Source organism: Coloeus monedula (assembly GCF_965178545.1).
Source record: "Coloeus monedula genome assembly, chromosome: 21".
Taxonomy (NCBI): domain Eukaryota; kingdom Metazoa; phylum Chordata; class Aves; order Passeriformes; family Corvidae; genus Coloeus; species Coloeus monedula.
The window spans coordinates 3,654,806-3,681,413 of record NC_138801.1 but is presented as its reverse complement, the minus strand read 5'-3'; the positions used below and the strand labels follow the sequence as shown (position 1 = coordinate 3,681,413).

The following is a 26,608-nucleotide window of genomic DNA, read 5'->3' as shown; positions in this document are numbered from 1 at the left end:
AATCCCCTCCCTCCCCTCCCCTCCCCTCCCACCGAGGTGCAGCTGTAAAAACGCAGCTGAGTTGTTACCATGGGCTGCTGAACTTCCACTCTGATGATATCCTCGTAGATATCATCGCCCTCATCTTCGCAGGGGACGCAGTCGTAGATGTCCTCCCCCAGATCGTGCTCACTGCAACGAGAAGGAGAAGGAGTCAGGGATAATAACGAGGGGATGTTCACTGTCACCTCAGCAGGCACCGAGGAGGGAGGAGAACCACAATAAGAAAATCCTGTGAAAATTCATGTGCTCAGCCCATGCTCTCTGTTTTTCCCGGATCAGTGCCTGCTGCACATTTCTTTCCGCTCGCTGGAGGCTGGAAAAGGCGGAATGCTGCTTGACACGAGCGGGGATCACAGCCAAGAATTGCTCCATGCCCTGTGCCAGGCGTGCCCACGATGCCCACACCACCATAGGCTGCCAGCTCTGCCCCTGCAGGGCTTTTACTCGGCACTAATGGGCCCAGCTGAGATGGATCCGCCAGCCAAGAGTCCAGCGGGACCATCTGAGCCACCAGAGCCACCAGCTCCAGCTCCACCTGCTCCAAAGATGCCCACAATCCCCTCTTCAGCTCCTCTTCAGGACCAGGAGCAGCTCTTGCACCAGTGACTTTATAGCACACTCAGAGAATTCACTTCAAGGGTTGGATTTTGGTCTGCTTAAGGCACTGTGTTTGCTCTTGATCTAATTTTGCTTTTCCTCGCTGAGAGGTTTCCTTTGTGCCAAAAAATCATCTTCTTCCCCCAGTCAGAGCTCCAAACTGCTGTAGAAGCCCAGATCCACTCAAAACAGGAGCAGATATTAAACATCATCCAACGTCTCTGAGCAGTAGGAGAAGCATCCCAGCCCTGATGGACCAACACTCCCTGGGCTGTGCAGGACCCACAGCAAAGCCTGGACCAGGCAGCTGTCCCAGCCCTGGGCATCCCATCCAGGTTTAAAAGCTCTGCATCTGGTTTCTATGAGTGATGCACCAACTCCCACAAAGCCCAATCCCTGCCCTGATGGGCAACTGGGTGAGTTTTAATCCAGCATTTCCCAGAGGAACAGGAGGCTCTCCTGACCACCATAAGGCAGTCTCATCAGACAGCTCAGTGAGCAGAGGCCAATAACAACATTTACATCAGAGAGAAATTAAGCAGCAAAACATCTCATTTTGAGGACCAGCCCCATCACTTTGGAGCTGCCCCTGCATTCCCAGGCTTCAAAGGCATCCCAGAGATGAGGTGCCCAGCTTGTGCTAAAGGTGACGGTGTTCAGTAATTAATTATCATCTGAGCCTTCACACCCCTCCCAGGGGCTCCTCAGCCTTGGAATACTTTTGAAAATTCAGCCCATATTAAATACCAATTAACAATAATAATTCCAGTGCTTAGATCTACAGGTGCTGGCTGCTGACGGCTCCCACTGAAGTCAATCCCACAGGATCAGGACAGCGTGAAACGCTGGAATATCAAAGAGTGTTCGCATATTTTACAAGCTGTGTCTTTCAACAGGGGCACTAATTACACACAAATAAATTTAGGTGTAAAGCTGTGCTCCAAGTGGGACACTCAACATCTCTCCATTATATATCAGGGAGCAGCAGACCACATCTGCCTGCAGAACCGGGCTTTATTTCTCTGCTTAAACACAGCCCATTCTATTTTTACAAACAGATTTATTTAATAAAAGTTCGGGGATTTTAAATAAATACACTGACGTGATGTATCCATCCCATTCTTCCCGGGTGATGCATTGCAGCTGCTGCAATAATGCCCACTAATAGCTGGTGATCCATCTTCCCTCTCCCAGGCATCGCCGTCACCGTTATTATCTGCACCAATATTTATATTCTCGGCTCCGCTCCTCATCCAGAGCCAGTCACTCCCAGTTCCTGATGGATCTCCCTGCCCATACCTCTCGGATTGCTGGCTGTCTCTCCATACATCATTTCCCTGGCTGGAGGGTTGTTGGGAACGTGTGGTTGGGTTTATGTCACAGCAGGAGCCCAGCTGGGTGTGGGATGATCAGGACAGGGCTGGGGTGGTGCTGCTGCTGGAGCAGAGCCTGCTTGGAGTGAGGGATGAACATCCCCATCCCTGGGAGAACTTGGAAACTGCTTTGGGATGGGTGCAGAGGAGAAGATGGCATCCTGAGGTGTCCCTGAGCATCACCTGGAACTCCTCTCCCACACAAGCAGGTGCCACATCCAAGCCTCAGAGGCACTGCCCGTCCCCAGCCTGGTGCTGCTGTTTCCAGCCCAGACAAACTCTCCTTTTCTCCCTCTCCAAGAAGCCACGAGCTCTGGATCGTGGTGGGCACGCACTGGGAGAAACCCAGGTGGCAGCATGTGACGCTGAAAGGGCTTTCACAGAATCAACAGGGTTGGGAGAGACCTTCAAGATCATCTGGCTCCACCTGAACCCAGCACCACCACAATCACCCCTAAGCCATGTCCCCAGGTGCCACATGGGTTTTGCTCAATCATGGGCTGAGATTGGAGAGGGATGCATGTCCCACTTGGATCACCAGGAAAGAAATGCCTCCCAAGGGACATCCCAGAGATTTGTCCACAGAACAGCCCTTGGACACAACCACTGCACCCACCATGTGGGGCCACATCCTGACAGCACCTCACCACTTCCCTTCCTCTAGTGAAGGGGCTGAGCCTCGCTGCTCCACTCCTTCCTGCTCCTCAACACCAGAACAAGCCCTTCCCATCCCTGATTTCTGGCTTTGGGAAAAAAATAGGAACAACTCCTGCATCCTGGGGACACCGAGAAAGACACCTCTCCCCTCCAGAGCTTTGGGGAGATGCACTAGAGATGCTCAAACCTGACAGCTGTGGCAGTATTACAACATTGCCATCGTCCAGCAGCCTGTTATTTATTAAAACACATTCTCAGTGCATCTCTGAGAAACACCAGAAGCTGCCAGTTTTTATGGAGAGCAGTAAACCATGAGGATCAGCCTCTCCTGGAGCAGCCCAGGAGCAGCCAAGCTCCTGCGGTGCCGTATGGATGTTGACATCTCTGCTTTGCATATATCGATCCTCACCTGTCCCCACACTGGTGAAAACACGCACCCTCCCTGTCCTTAAAACAGGGAGCAGGGATTGGGATGATTTTAGCCAGTAGCAAGCTCAGGACACACCGAATTCAGGCAATAAATTCAGCATTCCAAGCGTGTCACGGGCAGACGGAACAACTTGAGCAAGGAAAGCCAGATCACCTCGTTCCTCACAAAGAAAAGCAATTTACTCCTTCAATAAAAGCAGCAGAGTCTGCGAGTCACCCGTGGGTATCAGAGCCTGTGATCTGCTGCCTGGATTAGGAGATTCATTGACAGCTCTGGGGTTAAGAAAGGGATTTTAGCCACCCTTCAGAGTGAACGCCAGCATTTGCAATTCCTGTTATTAGGATGGATGTAACCAGCTTTGGGCTGGCAGCATCTTGCCGAGCCAGAAAAGCTGATAATGAATAAAGCTTTTCATAGCTAAGGCAATTTCAGGCAAAAACAATGCTTTTGGCTGAGCTCTGCCTTGCTGGCAATGCCTGCCCTGCACTAACACCCACCCAGGCAGGCAGCAGCCATGCCAAGGAGCAGCTCCCAGAACAGAGGGACTGGTGCCAGGATGCTGCCTCAGAGTGAGGGAAAGGGAAGGAGCAAGTTCATGGAATCACAGAATGGTTGGGGTTGGAAGGGACCTTAAAGACCATGGGCACAGACAGTCCCTGATGCCCCGGTAAATGACACACAGCAGGTCCACCACGCTAAAGGAACCCTGCACATCATCTTTGCACTGACACTGCGGGTAAGCAGGGAAGCTCTGATGGATTTCAGGGCCACTGAAGAGCCTCTCCACCCATAAAAACTGCTGTGGGAAGTTGATGAGTATGTACCAGCCTCAGAAATTCAAGGACAAAGCCACCACACCAAAATTCCATCCAAAACACACTGAGGAAAGAGCCAGAACCACCAACAATAGCAAAAGGAAGAGGAGGACAGGACAGAAGGAGCCAAAATAAGACAACCAAGAGACAACCCCAAATTTCCAGTCCTGTGACCAAGGTTAAGAGCCAAAAGATCTCAGAGCCACCACAGGCCCAGGCTGGGAGTTCATTTGCAGGGTCTCTGAGGCAGCTGCCCAGCAGCCGGGAAGCTCCAGTCTGTCCCAGTAACCTCCCACTTTCTCACTGTCACTGTGCACTCACAGCTATAAATACACCAGCCAAACCCCTCATTCAGGGGCTCTGTCAGAGAGGACAAGCAGAGCCCTAAATTTGCAGCACATCTGGCAGGCTTGGGTTTCAGGGTGAGGGAGTGCAAGATGGGCAGCTGCTGGACTCGAGATCTTGCAGGGTTTTAATTACCCAGATTGTAGTTGGATGGAGACACTCATCTGGAAATAGAAGGAGAAGCCTTTTCCCACCTATTTTGCTTGGGTCTTACACTCCCCATTCCAAGTGGAACATTCTGATCCCTTGAAAGAGCCTCACACAGTTACAGCAACCAATCTGATCCCAGAAGTGGCACAAGCAGGATGTAAAAATCAATACAAGTGACAAAAGAAGGACAGACACGTTTACAAGTGCTCTGGCTCAAGTGCCCTGCACCACCGAGCCATTTATTTCAGGGGCTGTTGTGCCTGGTTTGTCCAACACAGCAAAAATAATGAGAAAAGTGGCAGCCAACTTATCATCTCACCTTGGCTCCTGTGCTCGTTACTTTTTTTAATGCATTTGAGAAATTCTGCTGATCACAGCAGTATTTTGGAAGATGTGAGGGGGGCAACGCTGGTGACAGTAGTGGGAGAAGCAGGAGAAACTTCAGCAAGAAGCTCTGCCCAGAAGATGCAGCCCTTGAGAAACTGAGGCTGGGAAGATTTTCTTTCCCCCTTGTCTAGGATGAAAAGTTAGGGAATGCACAGTTATCTCAATATTTTTGTTAGGGATAAATTCCCAGTGAGCTGCAGCTCAAAACAAGAGCAGGGGACAGTGGCACTGACCTGTGTGACAAAGCTCTCCAGGGATAGGGTTTGTGAGGACCTGCTTTGCCTAAAACACTTATTTGGTCCTTTATGCAACCCTATAACTCCTCTCCTCAAAACAAATTATCTTCAGACAAGAAAAGAAAGGTAAAAGTTATGCAAATTAAATGTTTCATGTCAAACCACTCACAGAACTTCTGCCTGACCCTGAATTCTTCAAACAGCCAACAAATAACCCAAAATCTGCCCTGTGTATCTACCTGATTGTGCCACTGCAGAGGGACAGTGCCAAGAAGTGGAGAAGGTTCATCATAAAGAAGGCTCTGGGGCTGTAAAGAGGGACAGGATTAATGGCTCTCATAAATTTAATGAGACAAAATAACTCGGGAGAGTTCAAGTGGCAGCGGAGGAAATTCAGGTGAAATGTTAAGTATAACTCTGAGGTACCAGGATGGCTTGGAGCAGCTGAAAGAGCCATAAAGGGGGATGGAAAAGCAGTTGGCAGGGAGGATGCTCAGCAGTAAGGAGGACAATTGCCTCCTGACATCAGTTCCCAGCAGCCACAGCCATGTGGGAAGCAGCAGCTCCCATCCATATGGATCTGCAGGAGCTTCCTCAGGACTGTGATATCCCTGACATGGGGGCACAGGCTCCAGAGGATGAACCCACACGTTGCTGCTGCAAAGCCAGCTCATTTCACAGACAAACTGCCCCCAAACCGGCTGCTGCTGCAGGGTCTGGCATCGGGGTGGGCTGGAATAAATCAGGCAGCAGAGGACAATGTCCCTTTACTGCTCCTCACAGCATCGATCAGGCACCACTTGCAATGCGAGCGGCCCTCGCCATCTGCCCTGGCTGGCTGCAAGCTGCCATCTGGCCCAGGGCACAGCAAACCGAGGGGCCAGAGGGCTGAAAACAGGGAATTTGAGAAGTTCCCAGCTCCCCTGATAGCCTTTTAGCTTCCCTTCCCCTTTCCATCATCAATTGTTCTTTTTTTTTTTTTAAACTAAATAGCTGTTTCCAGGCAATTATGTGCCTTGATCTGCTGGCTGGGGATCTGTCTGGAGCTGGGATTAATCCCTTCAACACCCCAAAGGTGAAAGCACAATGGGGTCATCAAGGCTTAAACACCCTTTAAACACACCAGTACCCCGTGGCTGCTCCATGATGGCACACACAGCTTGTTCCTGCAGCCCCATGGTCCAGCCCTGGCACTGGCTTTTGTCCCACAGCTCCTCCGTGCTGGGAGAATCCTCAGGATAAAGGTCCTCACTCTTTAGAGCATCATGGGGACAAGAGGGGCAAAGCCTGGTTCCTTCTGCTCCCCAAATCAGCACCTCCATCACAAATATTTTTGCATTTTAAATGCTTTGCAGCACAGGAATTCAAAAATCCTGGGGACACCAAACCACTCCACTTAAATACTTACAGTCGAAACGAAGCATTTGGACATTCTCCATAAAACCTCATTTTACCAGCCCCCAAAATGTCTTGTTAGAACCAACCCAATGTTTATCCTGAGCTTTTTCTCCCAGCAGCACAACACCCAAAGACAGCTCCCTTTGGGAGATTCCTCTCTCCTAGGGTTGTCCCTCCTCACCCACCCCCATCCCTCTGAGGCCTGTGGGGACAGCAGAGTGGCACTGTGAGGTGACACATCCCTGCTGGTTTTACAGGCAGGGCTGGAGCAGCTCCTTCCACACATTGGGTCATTTCCCTGCCTGCTGTGGAAATCGCTTCCTCGCCTCCAAAGAAAGCATTCTGGCTGCAGTCAGATCTTCCCAAGGCTGCTGGATCATCAGCAATGTTAAAGGCAGAGATGCTGGATGGACTGAATCATCCCCAGCAGTGAATGCTGCCCTTGTTGAGCTGTTTGGAGAAGGCAGGAGCTAAGAAAGAGCTTTCTCATCGGTGCCACGGGCTGCCAGCGCCCAGCAGCGGGGCCCAGGGCACACCACTGACACTGGCACATTCCCAGTCAGAGTTTCTTTGTCCAAGGCAGAAAGGGCACTGTCGCTGCTGGGCTGCAGGCAGCAGGAGCAGCAGCACTCGTGCTGAGGGGTTCTCCAGGGCGTTTCTGGGGTTTTTACAGCTACGGGTGAATTCCGACACCGTTTCGTAGGCCGTGGTTCTGTGCACTGGGAGGGCAGGCCTGGATGAGGGAATTTGTGCAATCCCTGCTGATTTCAACATGCCTTTCCCCCACTAGTCCTAAATAGGATGTAAAAAAGAGGATTTTGCAGAGAATGGGAAAACAGGGGAAGTTAAAAGTTGGAGATCTGGGACAGAACAGGGCAACCACTTGAAATAAACCTCCAAGTTATGTGATGGGCATCACAGCCCCTCTCACCAAGGGACAAGGAACAGTTTGGGAAGCTTCCACCTGGACACCTTGTCCCCAGCAGAGTTAAAGCCAGGAACCCACATCCAGCACCAAAGAACCAAGTGCAGCATCCCAAACCCACCCTTTCAAGGCCAGCACTGCCATCGCCACCAGCACTCGTGTTTGAGTCCCCACACAAGCCTCTCCCCAGATAAAAGAACATCTGTGTGTGAGAAACAGGAATTTTAAACCCCAAAATTAAAGGGATTTTGAGAACTTTTGGAGAGGGGGCACAAAAAATGCTCTTCCTGAAGGGATCCCTTTCCAAGTTAAAATTTTATTAAACTGCAGCTGCTGGGAGCCAACAGCAAGCAGGGAATTCCAGGGTACTCCATTCCCTCCACTGGTAATTTATGATTTACTTCTGTAATAACTGAAGCCATAAGGAACTCATTGGATTAAGGAGTCTTATTATTTATGTTGTGGAACAATAATATTTAACTGCATAAAGCCACATATCCACCCACCCAGTCCATCCCTCCAGATGAAGCAGACTGCACTTCATAAGCAAAACCCTGGCTTGATGGGAATGCTGCCATTGAATTCCAATAGTGCCTGCACTTCACCGTGTGTGTTGTAGTTCAAGGTTGATTTTAAAAGCCTGTTACATCATCAGCACAGGCAGAAAAACCAGATAAACACAGACAGAGACAGCAGCAGCATCACCCACAACCCACCAAGGACAGGCAGGATGAGGGGCCTGTGGCTGCCACATCCATGGAAGTGTTCAAGGACAGCTTGGATGGGGCTTGGAGCATCGTGGGATAGTGAAAAGTGTCCCTACCCATTGCAAAGGGGTGGAATGAAATGGTGTTTAAGGTCCTTTTCAACCCAAACTATTCTCTGATTGCCCTGGGGCCAGCTGCTGTGGTCCAAAATCACACATGGGAGAGGCAGATCCATGTGCCAGCACCCAAAAAATGCCATGGAGGAACCAGCACTGTCAGCAATGGGTACCCCACTCCCAGGGCTGGCTTTGGTCACCTCAGAGGATGAATTATGTCCCAGGGCTTTGGGATTTAGGAGGAGGAGGGGATCCCCTGGGCTTGGCCCCTTTCACCCCCCACCAAGCCACTCATCAACTGAACCTGATTAAAAGTGACATCTCCCAGGGCTTTACATGAGAAAAAGATGGACTTTTGTCAGAGCACAAAAATCTGCTGGCAAAAGGATCAAAGCAGCCGTTCTGGCTCTCCCAGCCCTGCTGTCAAACTTTATCTGCCTTTGCTGGAAGCTCACGGCAACTTTTCCCGGTGTCCCCTCCCAGCAGAAGGTGAGGCCACTCACTCCGCCAGCTCCTCCAAGCTCCGGTACACATCATCGTCATTTTCCGTGGTCTCCTCCGAAGGGAAGGGCCTGGGAAGGAAAGGAATGACAGGGTTATATTGGTGCCTCACCCCTCACAGCAGAGCCCCTGAACTCAGCCCAGCCCTGAGCATCCTGCTGAGCAGAGGCTGTTTTGGAACAAAATATTCACTGCAAATCCATTTTTGTCCCAGAATGACACCACCTCTGCTGCTTCCCGAGGGCAGAGCTGGCAGGGCAGGGCAAGAATCCAGGTGGGGAGGTTGGCTGAGCACACAGGGCAGCACCTGGGTGCCAGAATGAGGAGCTGCATGGTCTGACAGCACCTCAGAGTCCCCGTGGCTGAGCTCTTCCTGCTGAGCTGGTGCTGCACAAAACTCAGGAATCTTAATTCCAGCCTGCTGTTGGATTTTTTGGGATGGAGAAACACCTTCTCCTCCAGTGATGGAGCGTTTCTACCTGTGAGCTCCTTCCCACTGGCACCTCCCAGCAATCCCACTGGAATGGATGAGTCCTTAGGAACCCCAGGCTTCCTCATCTTAACAACTTTGTGACAGCTGAAAAAAGTTAAACCCTCGGAGATGAGGGAAAGGACACCAAAAGGGCAAAACTGAAGGAGGGGAGGAAGCAGATTAAAAGAGCGAGGGAGGGAGTGGGGGGAAACAAGAATTCCTTGGCTTGTTCTGAAGCAATAACCAAATAATGCATGAAGGAGATGAAAAATACTGTTTTAATTAAACCCCACGTGTTATTGCTGGCACAGGGCCAGGGTGGGCTGTGGCTCTGTTGAAGCTGGATGCACCTTTATGGCTAGGGCTGTGCCGGGCTGGGTGTCCCCACGGGCACAGCCAGCCTTGCTCCAGCCCCAGCACAGGGACAGGGACAGGAGGCAGCAGGGCAGCTCTGCCCATCCCTCCTGGGCATCCTGGAGAAGGCGGGGGGGGTCCCCAGGCTGTGAACCACAGTGATGGGACATTGATGCTGTGAAGGAGCAAAGCTGGATACACGTGAACTTCTAACTGCCCTCAAGAGCAATTTCCTCCTCTTCCCTCCCACCCTCCCTGTCCATGATAGATTACTTCTCCTGAAAGATTTAATACATGGCCTGGTTAGCCCCTGAATTTGCTATTTTTGGATCCTTTCGCTGGCATTAATTTGCTTTCTCTCCCCTGCTACACCTCACCCTTCCTTTGGCAAGCAGCTCCAGACCGAGCGTTTTGAAAAAGTGCTGAGACCTGCAGCGAGTTCAATTAAAACCCCGACCAGGTGGTGAGTCCAGGGGGGAAAACAGCTGTGGTGATCCCAGCCATGGAGCAGGACAATTCCATGCTCCACCAGCTATCACAGCTGCCCTGCCTCTGCAACAAGGAGCACCCAAGGTGTGTCCAACCATGTCCAACCATGTCCTTCCTCCCAACAGGAGAGAGGAAGGCAAAGGATGCAAAGCTCTGGCAGGAAAGCAGAACTCAGAGGTGACCTCTGTTTAAACACCACTTGTTACAACAACAATAAAAAGAAATCCACCACAAGGCATGACCTCCTTTTATTTGCATCTTCTGCTCTTAATCCCTGACTATTTCCTTCCCCAGCACTCACCACGCCAGAGAGAAAGGAGTAAAAGAGCCATAAAGAATATTAAAATCACATGGACACATCTCCAGCCGTAAATCTGGGCTTGAGGTGTAATTTGATACAACCCCCCATGTAAGACAAGGAGGCAGCAAAGGCAGAAAAATAGCTTCTAACGAGAGTTTCATGGGGATGCAGCTCTGCTGGCCCTCCCAGCTTCACCTTGACCGCTGGTGAAGGCCCGCAGTGAAAGTCAGGGCAGGGGAGGAATTAATAACCTGTGTCCCTGCAGAGGCAGCTAATGGCTAAATAAGGACTCACAGAATGCAATTAGAGGGAGAAATCACACCAGGGTGAGGATTACTAAATGGACCATCCAAAATCTGGAGCTGAAGGGCGGCTTTTTGGACAAAGCCTTGGGTTTTTCCTTTGTTCATCCCTTGCTCTTCCCCAAGAGTTCCAAGTGCAACAACACACTTTAATTAATTTAATTTAGCTCTACCAACAGCCACTATTTAGAATATCTCCCTACTTTTGACTCAAGGTCCCTTATACATCCATTTAGCTTGTGTTTTTGTCACTGAACACACCTGAGCTGGCTGCAGGAAAGGATTTGATGCAGTGGGGACAGACTGGGGGAGGAGAGTTCTGCTCTCAGTCCCACCCCACCAGATCCCCATCAAGGCAACACAAAGAAAAGCCAGTTGGGTGATCTTTTAAGCCAGTATTTCTCACAAGCACAGGGGTTTCACTGAGAACCTTCCCACAGATCATCCCCTTGGCCCCAGCCATGCAGGGAGCAGCATCTCCATGCAGGTGGGTGAAGTTGCTGCACTTTCCCCAGCCATGAGCTCCCCAACAGCAAACACCTGGTTTGGGACCAATCTCTGTGCCTTTTTTTTTTTTTGGTAAAATGAGTAAAAATGTTGTGAGTGAAAAGGTCTAAAAGCTCCTGATTCCCTGGGAAATTCTAACAGACCTCCAGGCATGTTGCAATTTCTTATGTAGAAGCACAGTACAGCTGGGAATGCCCAAAAGTAACGAGTATTTTGACTCCACTGAAACCCAACAGGTCTGCAGAGACCCCAGTTTATTAAAATTCATTTGAAAATTAAGATACTTCATATCTTTAGCTAAGCACCAGCTTTTTTTACTCCACCACTGTGCAAAACCACCTGCTGAGCCATTCATCCTCCCAGCCCGTGCCTGGGCTGCTGCGAGCCCCATCCTGCTCAGATGAAAAGCAAAAGCTGCCAGTGCCATCAAACAGAGCTGGAACAGGCTCTTAGAGATAATAAAGCTCCCAAAGTCGACTCCTTCACAGACAAACCCCACAGCACTCAACAGCACCTCTTCCAGAGATCAAAGGAGGGAAGGGAAGTGGGATCGATCCGATGTGTTTGTTTTAGAGCCGAAAAGGGGAGAGAAGACCAAGCAATTTGTTGTGGAGTTTAGAGTGAGCTGCTCTTTTGGAGGGCAGGACTTACAGCAGGTGATGGTTCTTGACATGTGATGCAAAGCACCCCCTTGATCTTACAAAACATTTTGGCCACTTTCTGGATCTCACTGCAAATGGAACACAGGCAGAGCCAGCCAGAGCCACACCACATCACCCACGGGGACAATCAATTAATATTTCACGAGGCACCTCATGCAAAAAAACCCCTCCCTTGCTCTCAGGTCGCCCCATGATCCCTCCCACGCCGCATCCTCACCGTCCACCCCCGCGCAGGGAATCTCTCAGCACTGCCTGGCTGCTCTCTCTGAATTATTTAACGGGAAGAGCCAGGTAGGCTGCAATTCTAACAGCAATAAACAGGGAGGTTTATTTATTTATGAGCATATTTCAGCATCTGGGGTGCCTTGTCCTAGCAACTGAAGGCAGCTCTTCACCTCTGCAGAGAGCTGAGGGTCAGGGATGGGGCAGCTTCAGTCTGGTCATTTTGTACAGCAGCACCTTGGCCTCAAATCCATGGGGGCAGAGCAAGGAGGACCTGCCATGGTTCATTTACCATTTTTCCAGTCTCCATTCCAATTTCTCAGCCATTTCCAAACACCAGCCCTGGGAAGCAGAGAGGGTGGAAACGTCCCACTCAGGGCTCTCCATCCCAAGGAGCTGTTCCCACCTGAGGCTGCTCTCGGTGGAGATCGTTTGGCAGGCAGATCTGCAAGGAAGTTTTCCTGACCTGTACAAACACCCTTAGGAGTCTAAAGGAGGTGATTTATCCCTTTCTGGAGGGGGATTCCAGCCTCCCAGCACCAGCAGGATAATCTCCCCGTTTTTAAGTCCAGGGATAACACTTGAGTGTTTTAAAAAGCAGGTGGAGTGTGTGACACCCGGGAAACCTGAGCTGCTCCCATCTGCTGTCCCTTCTGCAAGGGATTTCTTCCGGAATGGGAAGGACCAGAGAGCCCCAAGCTGGTGCAAAGAAGCTTCTGCAGCTCTGCTGGGATGGACGCAGCTGTGCTGAATCCTCCTGGACCAGAATGTGGCAGAAAAACATATCCATGGGGTGGAATCTACAGCCTGGAATTACACCCTGCAGGACTCCCAGCTCCCCAGGCTGGGTGTACAGGCCCTCCCCACAACCCTGTTTTGAAGGGGCCATCGTGGCAATGCACAGAAAACCCCCAGGACACTGATTTCACCAACATTTTGGGCTTCAGGCTGCGCTTTCCATGCAAGTCTGGGTGTGGGGTTCACAGCCCTACAGCTCCCATGCTTCCAGAAGAGTCCTGCTGAGTTCAATGTTGCTTCAATCCCAAAATTTCAGACTTTGGCTGTTCCCAGCACAGCATTTTGATAGCTCCAACCTTCCCCTTTTCTTTTTACCTCCTCTTTTTCTCCAGGAGGAAAAGTCACTCTGTGAGCATGGGATCACCCCATCCCTGTGACTGTGTCCCCTGTCAGCAATCAGTTCTGGAACCCCGGGCCCATCATCTTGAGCACTCCTGGAGCTGCCCAAAGATAACCAGGTGTTTTTCCAAGATTTTGGCACACCGCTGAAATCGGCTTCATGGAATTAGGCAGATTAAAGCAGCAATAATTTACCAAGAGGTGGCTGTGAGCTGACCAGGGACCAGCAAAGAGGTGACCTGCAGCTGCTTCTCCAGCCCTGCCCTCAACCCAGGCAGCACCTCCAAGATCTGGTTCCCATCTGTGACACAGGAGCAGCGTCAGGGAATGGTTTTGGTCCAATGCTGCGACATAAAACCACACTATTAATGCCCCAAAATCCATTTATATAAAACAGAATAGAATCAATTCTCCCCGTGCAGAACGAGACACATCAGAGCATACCAAAAGCTGCTGAATTTAATTAAAATCACACTATTGTGTTACATTACTCATCTCTGGAAAGAAGCACCTCACGCGGCGCCAAATTTTAGACACGTCCTCTGAAAAATTACGGTTTGCTTTTATTTGTGGTCTGGAGCTGGCAGAAATTCTCACAAGATTAATTCTGATGGCAATCCAGTGGGGAAAGAGCGAGTTACATCACCAGATAACGCAAAGATGATGATGATGATGCTGATGATTTTGCAGGAGAGCACTCGGCGCAGTGTCAGCGCCCAAGGGTGAGCTGCAGGCCCTGCTTTATCCTCAGCTCAAATCTGAACCGAGCATTTCTGGAGATGAGAAGACAAGAAAATAACAGCTCGTATAATTTTATGTTTCAACACATTATCGCATTTTTAAAAAGCCCTCGTGTACCAATGCCTTGCTTAAGCAAAAGGGATGATTTTTCTCCTCACTTCAGCTCCACATTGATGAGAACAGATGGATAAAATCAAAAGGGGAATCCAGAAATGTCTTTCTTGAAGAGAAAGGAAAAAAAAAGAACCTAAACCCTGTGGGGTAACAGCACAACCAACCACTAGGGAATGACTGCTGCAGTAAAGACCTGGGATACATCCCACAGCATCCAACAACATCAACAGCCTCACTTTGGAAAACACCTGGTGAAAACACAAATCCTGAAATCCCCATTTTTAATTCGCAGCAGAGCAGCACAAGGTGACTTTTCAGCACTCTTGAGTTTTTCTGCTCTACCTGAGCAGCTGCCATCCTATGAAACATGTGCCAAGAAAAATAAATAATTAACCTAAATGGGTCTTTCTGCCTGATTCCAGGCCAGCCCCAGCACTGCTGTCTGCAGGGAAGCACCACCAGCACATCCCAGCCAAGAGGGGCCCCACTGTGCAGCATAAACCAGCTCCAAACAGTCCATTCCAAGGGCCAGCAGGAATCCCTTCCCCAGGGAGGTGCAGAGCTGTCCCAGAGCATCCAAGTGTCCCTCTCCAGGCACAGCCCATGGCTCCCAGCACTGGGAGCCTCCCAAGTCCCCTATTTTGGACCAGCTGAGCCTGGAGCCCTTCTCCATCCTTGGAGCATCCTTGGGGCAAAGACTGCATTTTGGAGAGACAATCAGAGGTACTGGAAAGGTCTCCCAGGGCAGGCAGTGGCACAGGAGGAGCTCTGAGGGAAGCACAATGTGGACAAAGCTGATGAACAGTGACCAAGCAGGTGACCCCAAAGCCCAGCAAGCCCCACCTGATCCCACCCAGCAGAGCTGAGCTCATCAGAGCTGCATCTTCATTAGCAAAGCTGCTGGTGGGGAGGGGGACAGAAGCTGCCTTTGCTTTGTGAGCAGCTGCTCACGGCGTGACCTCAGCATCCCCCAGCCTGCAAAGCAGCCGCGCAGGAAAACATGTCAGGGAGATTTTTCAGGCTCTCTGTGAGGATACAAACTTGCCAAAAGAAATGTGTTAAGAACGTTTTTTAGTGGGAAAGGAGCTGCTTTTCAGCCAAGGATTCTGCTTATCAACAAATGGAGGCGCTTTATGGTGACTCCTAAAGGTTTGTTGGTGTCACAAGAAACAACCTCCACCTGGCCGCCTGCTGGTGAGGCTTGTGCTGAGCCTCTCTGGGTTTGTGCTGGTGACCAGTTCCAGGACTGGTCCCACTTCCAGGAGAGCTCTGCACAGCAACTGTATCTATTTCCAGACACGGATCCTCCCCCAGCCTCCTCCATCTCCATTTTATAGCAACACTTAAAGTGTGTACAAGGAAAACACAACGGCAGTAAAACAATAATGGGCAGAGTGCAACTCCTGGCGGGGAATAAAACAGTCCTTGTAAAACCAGCCTTCAGGAGAAGAGGTTCCCTAACAACCTCCTCACCAAAAGACACTTGAGAACTTAATTGGCGCCTTTAATTGCCTGCCATTTTCACACCCAGCTGAATCTGCCTCCCATCCCCAGGGGCAGGGGGAGCGGAGACCAAATCTGACCTGCAGGAAGCCTCCAGCCTGCTGGAGAATCCTTGCAAACCCCATAAAAGATTTCCCCCTTCTCCCTTCCCTCCTTCAGGACAGCAAGGGGAACATCCCGATCAGCTCCAGCTTGTGCCACCACATCTTCTGCAAGAAGTGGGGCTTGCTGGTGGGATCACAAAGCTCTCTTTGCAGGGTCACCCCCACACCACAGTGGGGCTCAGTCAGATGGGGAAGTGGATTAAAGCATGAAGCCTGGACAAAACTCCAGGTTTAATTCCGAACTGGTGGCTGAATCGCTGAGGAATTTCCTGATCACCCAGTGACACACACTGAGATCACAGACACACAAATTTTGCAGGTCCAGCTCCCTGTGCCCCCCGCTCCTCCCCTGAATGCAGCATCCTGGGCACCTCCTGCCAGGAATGCTGCTCTGCCTCTCCCTTCCCATCCCTCCTCTCCCATCCCTCCTCCCCCTTCCCCCCCCCCCCCCCCATCCTGATATTATTGGCAGCTGTTAAGTACCGAAACTCCACGGCTGACAATGCTGCACTCCTCATTTCGAGCCCTTTCGATGCTTCACCTGGGCAAAGGGGAGCAGTGATGAGCCCTGGCAGCAGGCAGGGGCTGCAGAGAGTCTCTGCATCAATCCTCACTGGTGGCAGGATGCTGGTACTCATTTGGCTGCCCCGAACGTGCCTGGAGGTGGCTCTGACCTGGGCTAATCCCAGTGTTGAGTTAATCTCCTCTCCTCTCCTCTCTCCTCTCCTCTCTCCTCTCTCCTCTCTCCTCTCTCCTCTCTCCTCTCTCCTCTCCGTCTGCACTGTGGAGATGGGAAAAATCCCAGAATCCTGGAATGGTTCGGAAGGGACCACAAGGATCATCTCGTTCCAATCTCCCTAACCCAACTTCCACTAAACCAGGCTGCTCAGAGCCCCATCCAGCCTGGCCTGGAACACTTCCAGGGATGGAGCATCCACAGCTTCTCTGTTCCAAAAAAATGGAGACAGGGTGCCCTGACACCCACTCCCACTGGATCTGGACTGGTCAGTTATTCTTCCAACTGACCCAAAGGTCCTGCCTTGGCCCCAAGATGGGGAAAACTCATCCTTGTGTCCTTCCCTCCACCACCCAGCCAAAGCATCACCACTGCTCCTGTGAGAGAAAACCTCCTCTGACAACCAGGATTCACCCTCCTGCCCATCTGCAAATGTTTTTAACTCTCATTTATGGACTGTGGTGCCTTCTGAGGAGAGTCACCGAGAGGTTCAGTTCATACAGAAAGGATTTGCTCGGATTTAGGGCCTCCATAAAGGCCTCTGAACATGGAAACCCCTTCCTGTTCTCAGCTGGGCTTCTCTGTGCACACATTAGAAATGCATGCAGGCAGCACAAGCCAATATTCCTTAACCTCCTGCTTTGCTTGCAGAACTCTGCTTCCAGGAAAAACATAGATCTCAGGGAGATGAATAAACACATGCCCCCTCCTCTGCTCAGAGCTCACTTTCAGCCCTCAGAGCACGAGGTGGATGATGGAGCCCAGAGGACGCCAGGATGTGCCACAGGCAGCAGGGAGCACTCGTGGCTGTGGCAGGAAAGCCTTAAGGGAAACAAACAAAAAAAAAGACTTTAAGAAAAAAATTCTAATCCTGGTTTATTGGGACCTGCAACAAGAAGTCTTGCTGTCCTCTAGAGAGCTGAGTTTGCTCAAGAAAACTTGGAATGAAAAGTCAGAAAGGGGATGAAAACTCTTGCTCCAAAGCACAGGAGAAGCTTTGCACGACATCCCTGTGCAAAGACCACACTGCTGCAGGATCCTCCAGGCTGGCTGGGAAGTGCCAGGCAGAGTGGGAATGGGGTAATGGAATTAACGGGCGCGGGTCGGGGCTGCAGTGGAAAATCCTGGCTGGATAATAAAGGCTCCTTGTTCAGGGACAGCCAGGGATGGAGCACTTCTCCCTGGAAGTGCTGACAGTCCTCCAAAAAGATGGGGGGAAGGATGAGAACCAATAACAAGCAAATGAATCTCCTCTCCTGGGCAATGCTGCACATGAGGATCTGCTCTTTGTCCCTAGGTACAACCCTTTGGGACAACAGAGGGATGAAAAACCCAGCAAAAAGCTCCCATCTCATCAGCACAGAGCCTGTTTCCTGCAGGATTTGTGGAAGCAGCCCTGGGATGGGGATGAGGCAGGCAGAGGATGGTCACAGCAGGGCTGTAGCTACAGCTGCTGCACATTAAGTGCGTTGCAAATAAAACACTGCATTCAGGATCGAGTTTTAGCCCTGTTTTTGCTGCTTGTTTCTTGGAAGAAACACTCTGTCATCTCCACAGAGCTATCCTGATAGCTATCTGGAGTACTCTGGGAAACAGGGCTCCTCTGCCAAGGTTCCTGTAGCCAGAAATTATTAAGACAGAAAGACTGATTTTTTTTTCACTGAACAGCACACAAGATTGATTTTTATTTTTCTACACGCCATGAAACTTATTTAAGGACAAGTAATAGGCTTTGGGATTTATTTCACTCTTCATTTCCGTGATCCTGATTCTCAGACCCTAAAATAGGGATTGGAGCAGAGCCACATTCGTGCTGTGGGGCTGAAGACCATACAATCCACATAGCATCTGAATTTCACTGTCTTTACCACGGTTTTAAGCACTGTGCCTAAGCCAACAAGGTATTTCCCACTTCCAATGGAAGCATCTTCACTGGGAGAGGGAAGAGGATGGACCCCAATGAGCTGAGGGGCAGTGGTAGCTGATGTGAGCAGTCCCTTCAGGGAGCCAGAGCTGCTGCTGGTTCCCACAGGATTAGATTAATTCAGATTAATTCATCTGAGATTAGTTTCTGTCATTGAGGGGTTTGTGATGGTGCAGCAAGAAATTACCTAATTTAAAGAAAAAAAGATGCAGCAATGGACAAAGTCAGGGCTCTGTGGCTGCAGGGGACAGCGAGGTGGGAGGGGACACTCCCAGGAGGGTATTTTCCTGGAATTTCAGAATTCATTTCTAGTCTAGTCTGTTCTATTTTCCAGCTACAGGAGTGACAGCATTTTCTGTTCCTGCAGAGCTGGAGGAGAAACAGGGTTAATACACAGGAAAACAGAGTTAGAAGCAAAGGCTCGCTGAGCTCTGTGCTATTCTTGTGTAATTATGGTGCCAAAGGCTTCCAAGATAAAGGATTTTAGTGGGAACACCAGTTGTAAAATGAATGAGAAAAAGCCACATAGCCACGAGAATAGCAAAGCCTCCCTTGTCCCTGGATCCCAGCTATGCCCAGCCCTCAACACAATCAACAGGGGCTCAGCCAAAGCCTTCCCAGGAGGGGATGGCAGCTCCCTCATCCTCTGAGCTGGATCCAGACCTCCCTCCCTGCCTTGGGAAGGGCTTGGCCAGGGATGACACCCTGGAACCCCTCCCAGTGATGCCCCAAGACTCAAACCCAGCCCTTGCCAAGGCACTGCAGTTTGTGTGGTGAATCCCCCACTGCTCCCGGCCTCCAAACCCCTTGGATGTTCTTTTCCCTTAAAATAAAAACCACTGCAGGCTCCTCCAGGACTCAGGGCTATCATCATAACAAACAGTCCTTAACTTATAGCACATCTTTATTCCTCAAACCCTCGCCCCCTGCGTCTCCCCCCAGCCCTGCTGGGATCTGTCGGCTCCGTGTTTAACAGATGGGAAGGCTCTGAGCTGGTTTTACACGTGAAAAGCTGTTCCCCTCCAGCAATCTCAGTGCAGACAAGGCAGGGAAAATATGTTCCAACACTGGGAATCGTGGCAGGGGGTGCTGGGGATGGGTGGAAGGGCTGGGAGTGGGGCAGGGACCCCATCCAGCCTGAATCCCTTCCTCCTGGCTGTGCTTGGCTTGGGATGCAGCACAGATCCCCACCCAGAACAGCAGCAGGACACATGCTGTGGAGAAAATCAAATGTGTTCTATAGTTGGGGGGTGAAAGCACACACACTCTCCCCCCAAAACCATGGAAAGGTAATTTAGACTGCAAACTCATCCCTGTTATAGCTGTGGTCCTAATGAGATGTTCCCAGATTAATAATACAAATGCACACTAACAAGGAAAGCAATTGGAAAGCAATTTTGCAGGGAGCTGAACAAAGAGCAGGATAACAGCTCTGCCTAACAGGGGCTGTCTGCTGGTTTTAATTCCTTCTCCACTGCTCCCTCAGTGAGCAGCGGAGGAGCAGCCAGCACACCCTGGGTGCCAGGCACTCCTACCCCTCTCACCAAGGATTTGCCTTTGACAAAGCCAGGGGGACATTTCCCAGTTGTTTAGGCCAGAAAGGTCCCTGGGCTCTCCTGCACAGGGGCAGGGAACAGTGGGGACAGTGGGGTGATGCCACAGCTCCTGGGCACTGCTGGCTTTCCTGGGATTCCTCATGAACCTGAGCAAAACCTCCAGCAAGAGACACCAAAACTCACCCTGCTGCCCTCCCCAGCAGGGCCAGTGCACACAGTTCATCGTATTTTCACTTATTTCATCTGAAACTATTCCAAAGCAGTCTGGAAGGTGCTTTTACAATGATCCTACCTATATCCCAAAGGCACCCTTGGTGTCTGTTTAACCCCATTATGTGCAGCTTCTGAAGAGTCTGATGTGATTAAACACGAGGAATATGGACACAGAGAGAGAGAGAGAGAGAGAGATGTCATTTTAAAGCATCATATTGAAGGGATCTTACCTAATTCCTTTGGTTTGAGCAATACTGTGGAAGGAGAGCCTGGATACTGCAGAGATCACCTGGAAATGAGAGAAAAAGATGCTGCTGTGCTTACTGAGGACACAGGAAGGTTTGGTGGGAGCCCAAGGACCCGCAGCCTGGTGCTTGGACCTGAACCCCCACTAGAATGAAAGTGCTCCAGTCCCCCCCTCAGTGTCACAGTGTCACCACCAGGGCTGGGAGGACACTGCCAGTGCAAACCCTGCACCACTGAGCACAAAAGACATTTAACCCTCAGCTATAAAGGTATTATTGAACAGCTTCATCCAAGGAAACTCCATCCCCACACTCATTTAATGAGCCCAGACCTGCCCTGACAGGTTTTATGCAGCACTAAGAAGCATTGAGAAAACCCTCTTACTTTGTATGTTATTACAAAAGGATTACAACTCCTTTTGTGTCTCTCCTCATGCAAAATGATCTTATTGAGGCAAACTTGCCAAGACCAAACAGCTCTGACTTCTTGCAATTCAATGAAGATGCATCATCAGTTTGTCAGAGGTGAGGGCAGACCATCGCCCTTTTCTAGCAGAAAACAGCCAGGAGTGATTCAACACAAAAATATTCTCATCAGCATTTGCAATCAGAAGCAATAAAACCACCAGGTTTTTCAGCAAAACTCCCATTTTTGATGGAAGTTTTAATTGCTATGGGGAATTTTCAATGAAGAGGAACAAGAAAATGGGTTTGAGTCCCTTGTAGATTTAAACCGTGGTTTTCTCTTGTTCACATTCACCATTTCAAAGCTGGACTGGTAAAAACAAACCTGTTATTTTTGGAGTGGTTCCCAATCCACTGGATGGGACATGGACAAAGGGCTTCTCGAGTGGTTCTTGCTCAAGGAGCCCCAGCTCGAGGTGTACAAACCCAGCCCCGTGGGGGCTGCTGCTGCCTGGAGCTGCCCTGCACCCAACCCAGCCACGAGGGACCCCTCTGGTCCCTTTATTTGGGATTTTACTTTGGGATGCTCCCCTGGTTTGCTGAGCCACCTCCACACCACCCACCCAGGGACCATGTGCCTGGATTTTCTCCTGGGATGTGCTCAGAACCTCTCTCCCTCACACATTTTTATCCCAGGACATCAATGAGAGCCTCATCTCAGACCCTCCTCTTCCTCCACACTTTTGCAACCTTCATCCCTCCCATTTTTCATTTGCCATGAAATCCAGTCTGGCTGTTGGCTGCTGGTGCCCCACATATGGACTCAAAGCCAGGGCAGCAACCAAAAAACTGCCACACTTTGGTGCTTAGTGGGTGATTTCCACATAAAAAACAGGGAACAGAACACCCCTGAAAGGCTCCAGGGCTCATCACGGCACAAAACATCACGAGTGGTGCCTGAAACACCGAGCCCAGACAGGGCACAGAGACTCCACTGGCACCCCCAGCCCTGCTCCACGGGGCTTAAAATAGTCCCAGGGAAGTCCTAGACTGACTGACTGAGTCTCTTCCATGCTCTGTTTTTAGCCTTCCGAAGTAAAAATCCAGTTTATGAATCAGACAGTTCCACCGCAGGGTTTGACTTCCAGGAAAATTGAAGAGATGAGCTCAATGTTCTCCTCACCAACAAGTTTCCCTTTGTTCTTTGCTGAACAGCCCCAAGCTCTGCACATCCTGGCACATCAAAGCCTGGGCCCTGGTTCCAGTGAGGATCCCAAATCCATGCTCAGGTGACGAAGCAAAGTGACCCAAGGTGAGGGATCAGGCACAAGAAACCTCCTTGAAGCATCTCCAGAAGGCTGAACAGCAACTGTCCTAATATCAGGGAACATTATTTCCATCACCAACTCCTACTAAGAGCACAACAAGCCAAGTGCGAGGTCTGCTCCTCACAGATCCCAGCCCCTCACAGATCCCATCCCCTCACAGATCCCAGCCCCTCACAGACCCCATCCCCTCACAGATCCCAGCCCCTCACAGACCCCATCCCTTCACAGATCCCAGCCCCTCACAGACCCCATCCCTTCACAGATCCCATCCCCTCACAGATCCCAGCTCCTCACAGATCCCATCCCCTCACAGATCCCATCCCCTCACAGATCCCAGCCCCTCAGAAACCCCATCCCCTCACAGATCCCATCCCCTCACAGATCCCAGCTCCTCAGGGATCCCATCCCCTCACAGATCCCAGCTCCTCAGGGATCCCATCCCCTCACAGATCCCAGCTCCTCACAGATCCCATCCCCTCACAGATCCCATCCCCTCACAGATCCCATCCCCTCACAGATCCCAGCTCCTCACAGATCCCATCCCCTCACAGATCCCATCCCCTCACAGATCCCATCCCCTCAGAGACCCCATCCCCTCACAGATCCCAGCTCCTCACAGATCCCATCCCCTCACAGATCCCAGCCCCTCACAGATCCCAGCCCCCAGCCAGGAAAGTGCTTAAGCACGCGTTTAACGATAAGTAATCCTCTCAATTTCAACAGGTTTAAACAACATTCTTAAAGTAAGTCAGCCCTTAAATGTTTGCTAAACTCTGTCTCATTTTCCCCTGTAAAACAGCTTTGTATTTGCAGGCAAACCCAGGCCTAACTTCTGGCTCTCGTGTTCGGTCAGGCCAGGCAGGATCTTCCACACACCCACACGGCAGCACGAGGGTCCCTGATCTCAGCTGAGGCTCTTCCCTGCTTCTGGAATACCAGGACATACCTAAAACAGATATTCCAACCTGGCCTTGGACATTTCCAGGGATCCAGGGGCAGCCACAGCTTCTCTGGGCACCCTGTGCCGGGCCTGCCCACCCTCACAGGGAAGAATTTCTTCCCAATACCCCATTGAACCCTGCCCTCTGGCAGTTTAAAGCCATTTCACCCTGTCCTGTCACTCCATGCCCTTGTCCAAAATCCCTCTCCAAGTCATTTGAAGTTGTTGTTTGGAGAACTATTCTCTTATCTGTGCATTTTTCTTCCAGGAGATGTAGGGCTGTGGGCTTTAACAACAGGGTTTTATGCAGATTATTGCTATTACTATTACTTCTTCACCCATTTCTCAATGCAATTTCCTCCCTGGAAACTGCATTCAGCAGACAAAATTACCATAAAAGCTATATATAACATCCCTCTGACAATAAAATGGCAGGAATATAAATAGGAATAGAAAGGTACAAAATGCAGGTGATGCACCGACACTTTTATCTACCAGCAAAGGGTTAGTGGGAAATTTCTGGTGGTTTTGCCATGACAAGTGAGGGATGCCCTTCACATTCCTGAAATTCCAGTGTGCCTTGCATTTATGGGCATGAGTTAAATCCAGCCACCCGGCTGATCATTTACTGACCAGAGAGATCATTGCTGCACAACAAGAGCACCACAAAGTGAGGCACGAGGGCCCTGCATGTGATTTCAGGTTTAAAAAGGCCCCAAGTTCTGCACTTCATGGGAAAAAGCAAGCAAATAAATTTTTTTTAAAAAATTTTAAAATAATAATAATAAATAAAATAAAATAAAATAAAATAAAATAAAATATTCAAGACTCAAAGTGGGTTCCTCACACTCCCTGGTCACTTTGAAAAAAAAAAAAATGGATGAGAAAAGAAGTGGGATTTTTTGAAAAGAATAAAAAAACCCCACAACGGTCACACCACTGGAGTAAGACATTCACCACTTTTCTTTCTCACTACCAACACTTTCTCTTAGGAATTACGGATTTGAAAATAAACCAAAGCCAAACAGAAAATAAATTATTATGTTCACTGCTCTTCTACTTCCTCCGCCGTTGTTTATGGCTGATGGTATCTCTGAGCATCTAGAAAACTCTAAAATAAACTTTTTTGTATTTGAAAAAACAAACTGACCCAGCTGGGCTGGAGAACACTTTGCATAGGAGGAACTTCCCAGTTCTGGGCACTCCAGGAGTGACCCTGAGAGCGAGAATGAGCTGAGGGCTCACAGCCAGCACTGAGCATTCCCAGAACAAACAGAGATTTGCTTCTAAGCAAATCAGGAGCTCTGCCCAACACTGATAACTCTGGGCAGAGACCTCTCTGTGCCACCTCTGCACATCCCCTGCCAGGGGAAGAAGGTTTCACAGCCTGGAATTCCATGGAATCATTTTCTGCTTTGCCCCTAAACTCATAAAGGGCAAAACAAAGCCTCAGGCCAAACACCCCCAGCCTCAGGCAGAAAGCTGAGCCCAAAATCAGAGACAAACTGGTGGTATCTCTGAGCAACCAGAAAAACTCTCAAATCGACTCTCTCAGGTTTGAAAAAACAAACGGAGCCTGCTGGACTAGAGAACACTTGGCATGGGAGGAACCCAGAGATACCATTTCCGAGCTGGATAATGGCATCCCACAATAAAAACACTGACAGGAACAGTCCCAGGGACAGGAATGCTCAAAGGAAAGCAGTCCTGAGAGCAAGGAGGATTTGATCCAGCTGCCTCCAGCCTGAGGTGCTGGAGAACTCTGTATTTTCTCCCACTGGTGCACGTGGCTGGTCAGCTCCTGTTTGCTCTTTTCCCTGGACACCTGGGCACTTCCCAGCACCTCCCAGCCACCTGCACACCCCCCTGGGCTGGGCACAACCTGGGACTGGCAAACCAAAGTCTCACCAGCAGCTTCCAGCCTCCCATCTCCTCTGTTTGCAAATCCCTGTCCCGTGGTTTGCACCTTGGCTGGACCAGCCCTGGAAAACCAGAACAGCCCAGAGTGTGAGGGGAACACAAACCACAACCTGCTCACTCTGGATCAGTTCTTTGTGCTCTTGCCTGGGGCACAAACCTGCAAGACCCTAAGCAGCAAACACTAAACCAGCCCTTTTCCCTGGACACAGCAGCCAGGCCTGCATCCTGGGAATTAATGGGGAATTCCTTAAATCAACACCTCCTGATACAACCTGGTACCTGAGAAGAGCATCAGCCCTGGCTGGGCAGGAGGAAATCAGACATGGTGTGATGTTTTCCTGGGATCCCAAGGGTGGGCACAGCCCCACAAAGGGATCAAATCAGATGGATTTTCCTACACTCATCCTTTCACCTGGACCACATCCACCCAGCTGCCTGCTGAGGATGAGGCTATTCCATAATAACTGGTTTGGACAACTGGTTTGAGCCTTTCCAGTGCCTACCTGGATGATTTCCCCTGTGGCTCCACTTTGCCGGCCCGGGGATGCCACGGCTTCTCCTCCCATTCCCACTCATGCCAGGTGTGGTGTTTGCTGGCATCCAGCTTCTGGAGAGGTGCCAGCTGAGCAGATTTGGGCTGATACATATTTGATAAGGATTTCAGATCAAAGCCAGGGAAGTTTTGCTGTGATGGCGTGTCCGGGCTTCTGTCCCTGTATTTCGCCACAAGGACCATGCAACAGATGGGGCAGTCTGGGCATGGTAAAGCCTCTTTCCTCCTCTAACAAATACCAGGGATCCTTGACTGCCACTTCCATTTGGTCCCAGAGCCCTGGCAGCTCCTCCTCTTCCCCAGCCCCACAGGGTGGTGAAGCCCATGAGCTGTAAAGTGCTGCTTTAAGCTACAGCATGTGTTTGAATGGGCTTTTAAAAGCAACGTTATTAAACCGTCACTGTTTTGCATTAAACCCATGGTATGGGTTACACGTTACATGTTAGGGATGCAAATATTAAATCACTGGGCAAAGCCACTGCTGATTTCCAGTGGGAACAGGCCTTGTGTAGGATTTTAACAGATTTATTTGGGGCTCTTTGGGGCTGGCATCATGTCTGAAATCACAAAGCCTTTCAAGAGTGAGCAGTCACTGCGAGACCAGCACTGTTCCCTTACAAGGAGGAGAGAAGAACGATTCAGGTGGATTTATGGCTACTGCTAGAAAATCTCTGCACTCTGTCACACCACCGTAAGTTACCCAGATGGACACACCCCATCTCCTGTATTTAAGACACCGATTTGTCTTTTCCCATCATAGAACAGCTGAGGAATAAAGGGAACACTGTCCTGAGGAATAAAGGGAGCACTGTCACATGTCTTTAGGGTCCCTAAACCCCGATGTCTGTGCACCCAGACGTGTGTGTGCACCCAGAGGTGTCTGTGCTCCTCTGTCCCCACCCCACAGCAAACACCCCTGGCCAGGGGCAGGGCAGGGCAGGTCCCTCACTTTCCCAGGACGCAGAGAAGATCCAAAGGCAAGAAAAGCAGAGGCAAAGTAGCCTAACACGGAGAAGCACCGAAAGCCACAAACCAGCCGGGCCACAGCCACGCTTCCTGTGCCTCCCGCAGCTCCCAAACGCAGGAATTAATGCCCTGAAACTCCAGTGCCTGCTTTATGCTGCCGAGTTCCTCTAATACAACAGCAATAAAGAGTTATTCTGCTCCTTAATGGGCTCTCTCCTCTGCCACGGCTGCTGAG

At 50.3% G+C, this 26,608-nt stretch overlaps 1 protein-coding gene across 2 annotated transcripts in view; it reads right to left on the bottom strand.

Annotated features, from left to right (window-relative positions):
* VAV2 (vav guanine nucleotide exchange factor 2) overlaps positions 1 to 26,608 on the bottom strand; it is a 122,599-nt gene that overhangs the window by 24,858 nt on the left and 71,133 nt on the right. For both annotated transcript variants that reach the window (XM_082295297.1, XM_082295298.1), the window contains exons 3-5: positions 20,247 to 20,305; positions 8,682 to 8,750; positions 69 to 171 (exon numbers count right to left, since the gene is read on the bottom strand). In XM_082295297.1, coding sequence (XP_082151423.1) covers positions 69 to 171; positions 8,682 to 8,750; positions 20,247 to 20,305 — 231 coding nt within the window. The remainder of the gene's footprint in view (positions 1 to 68; positions 172 to 8,681; positions 8,751 to 20,246; positions 20,306 to 26,608) is intronic.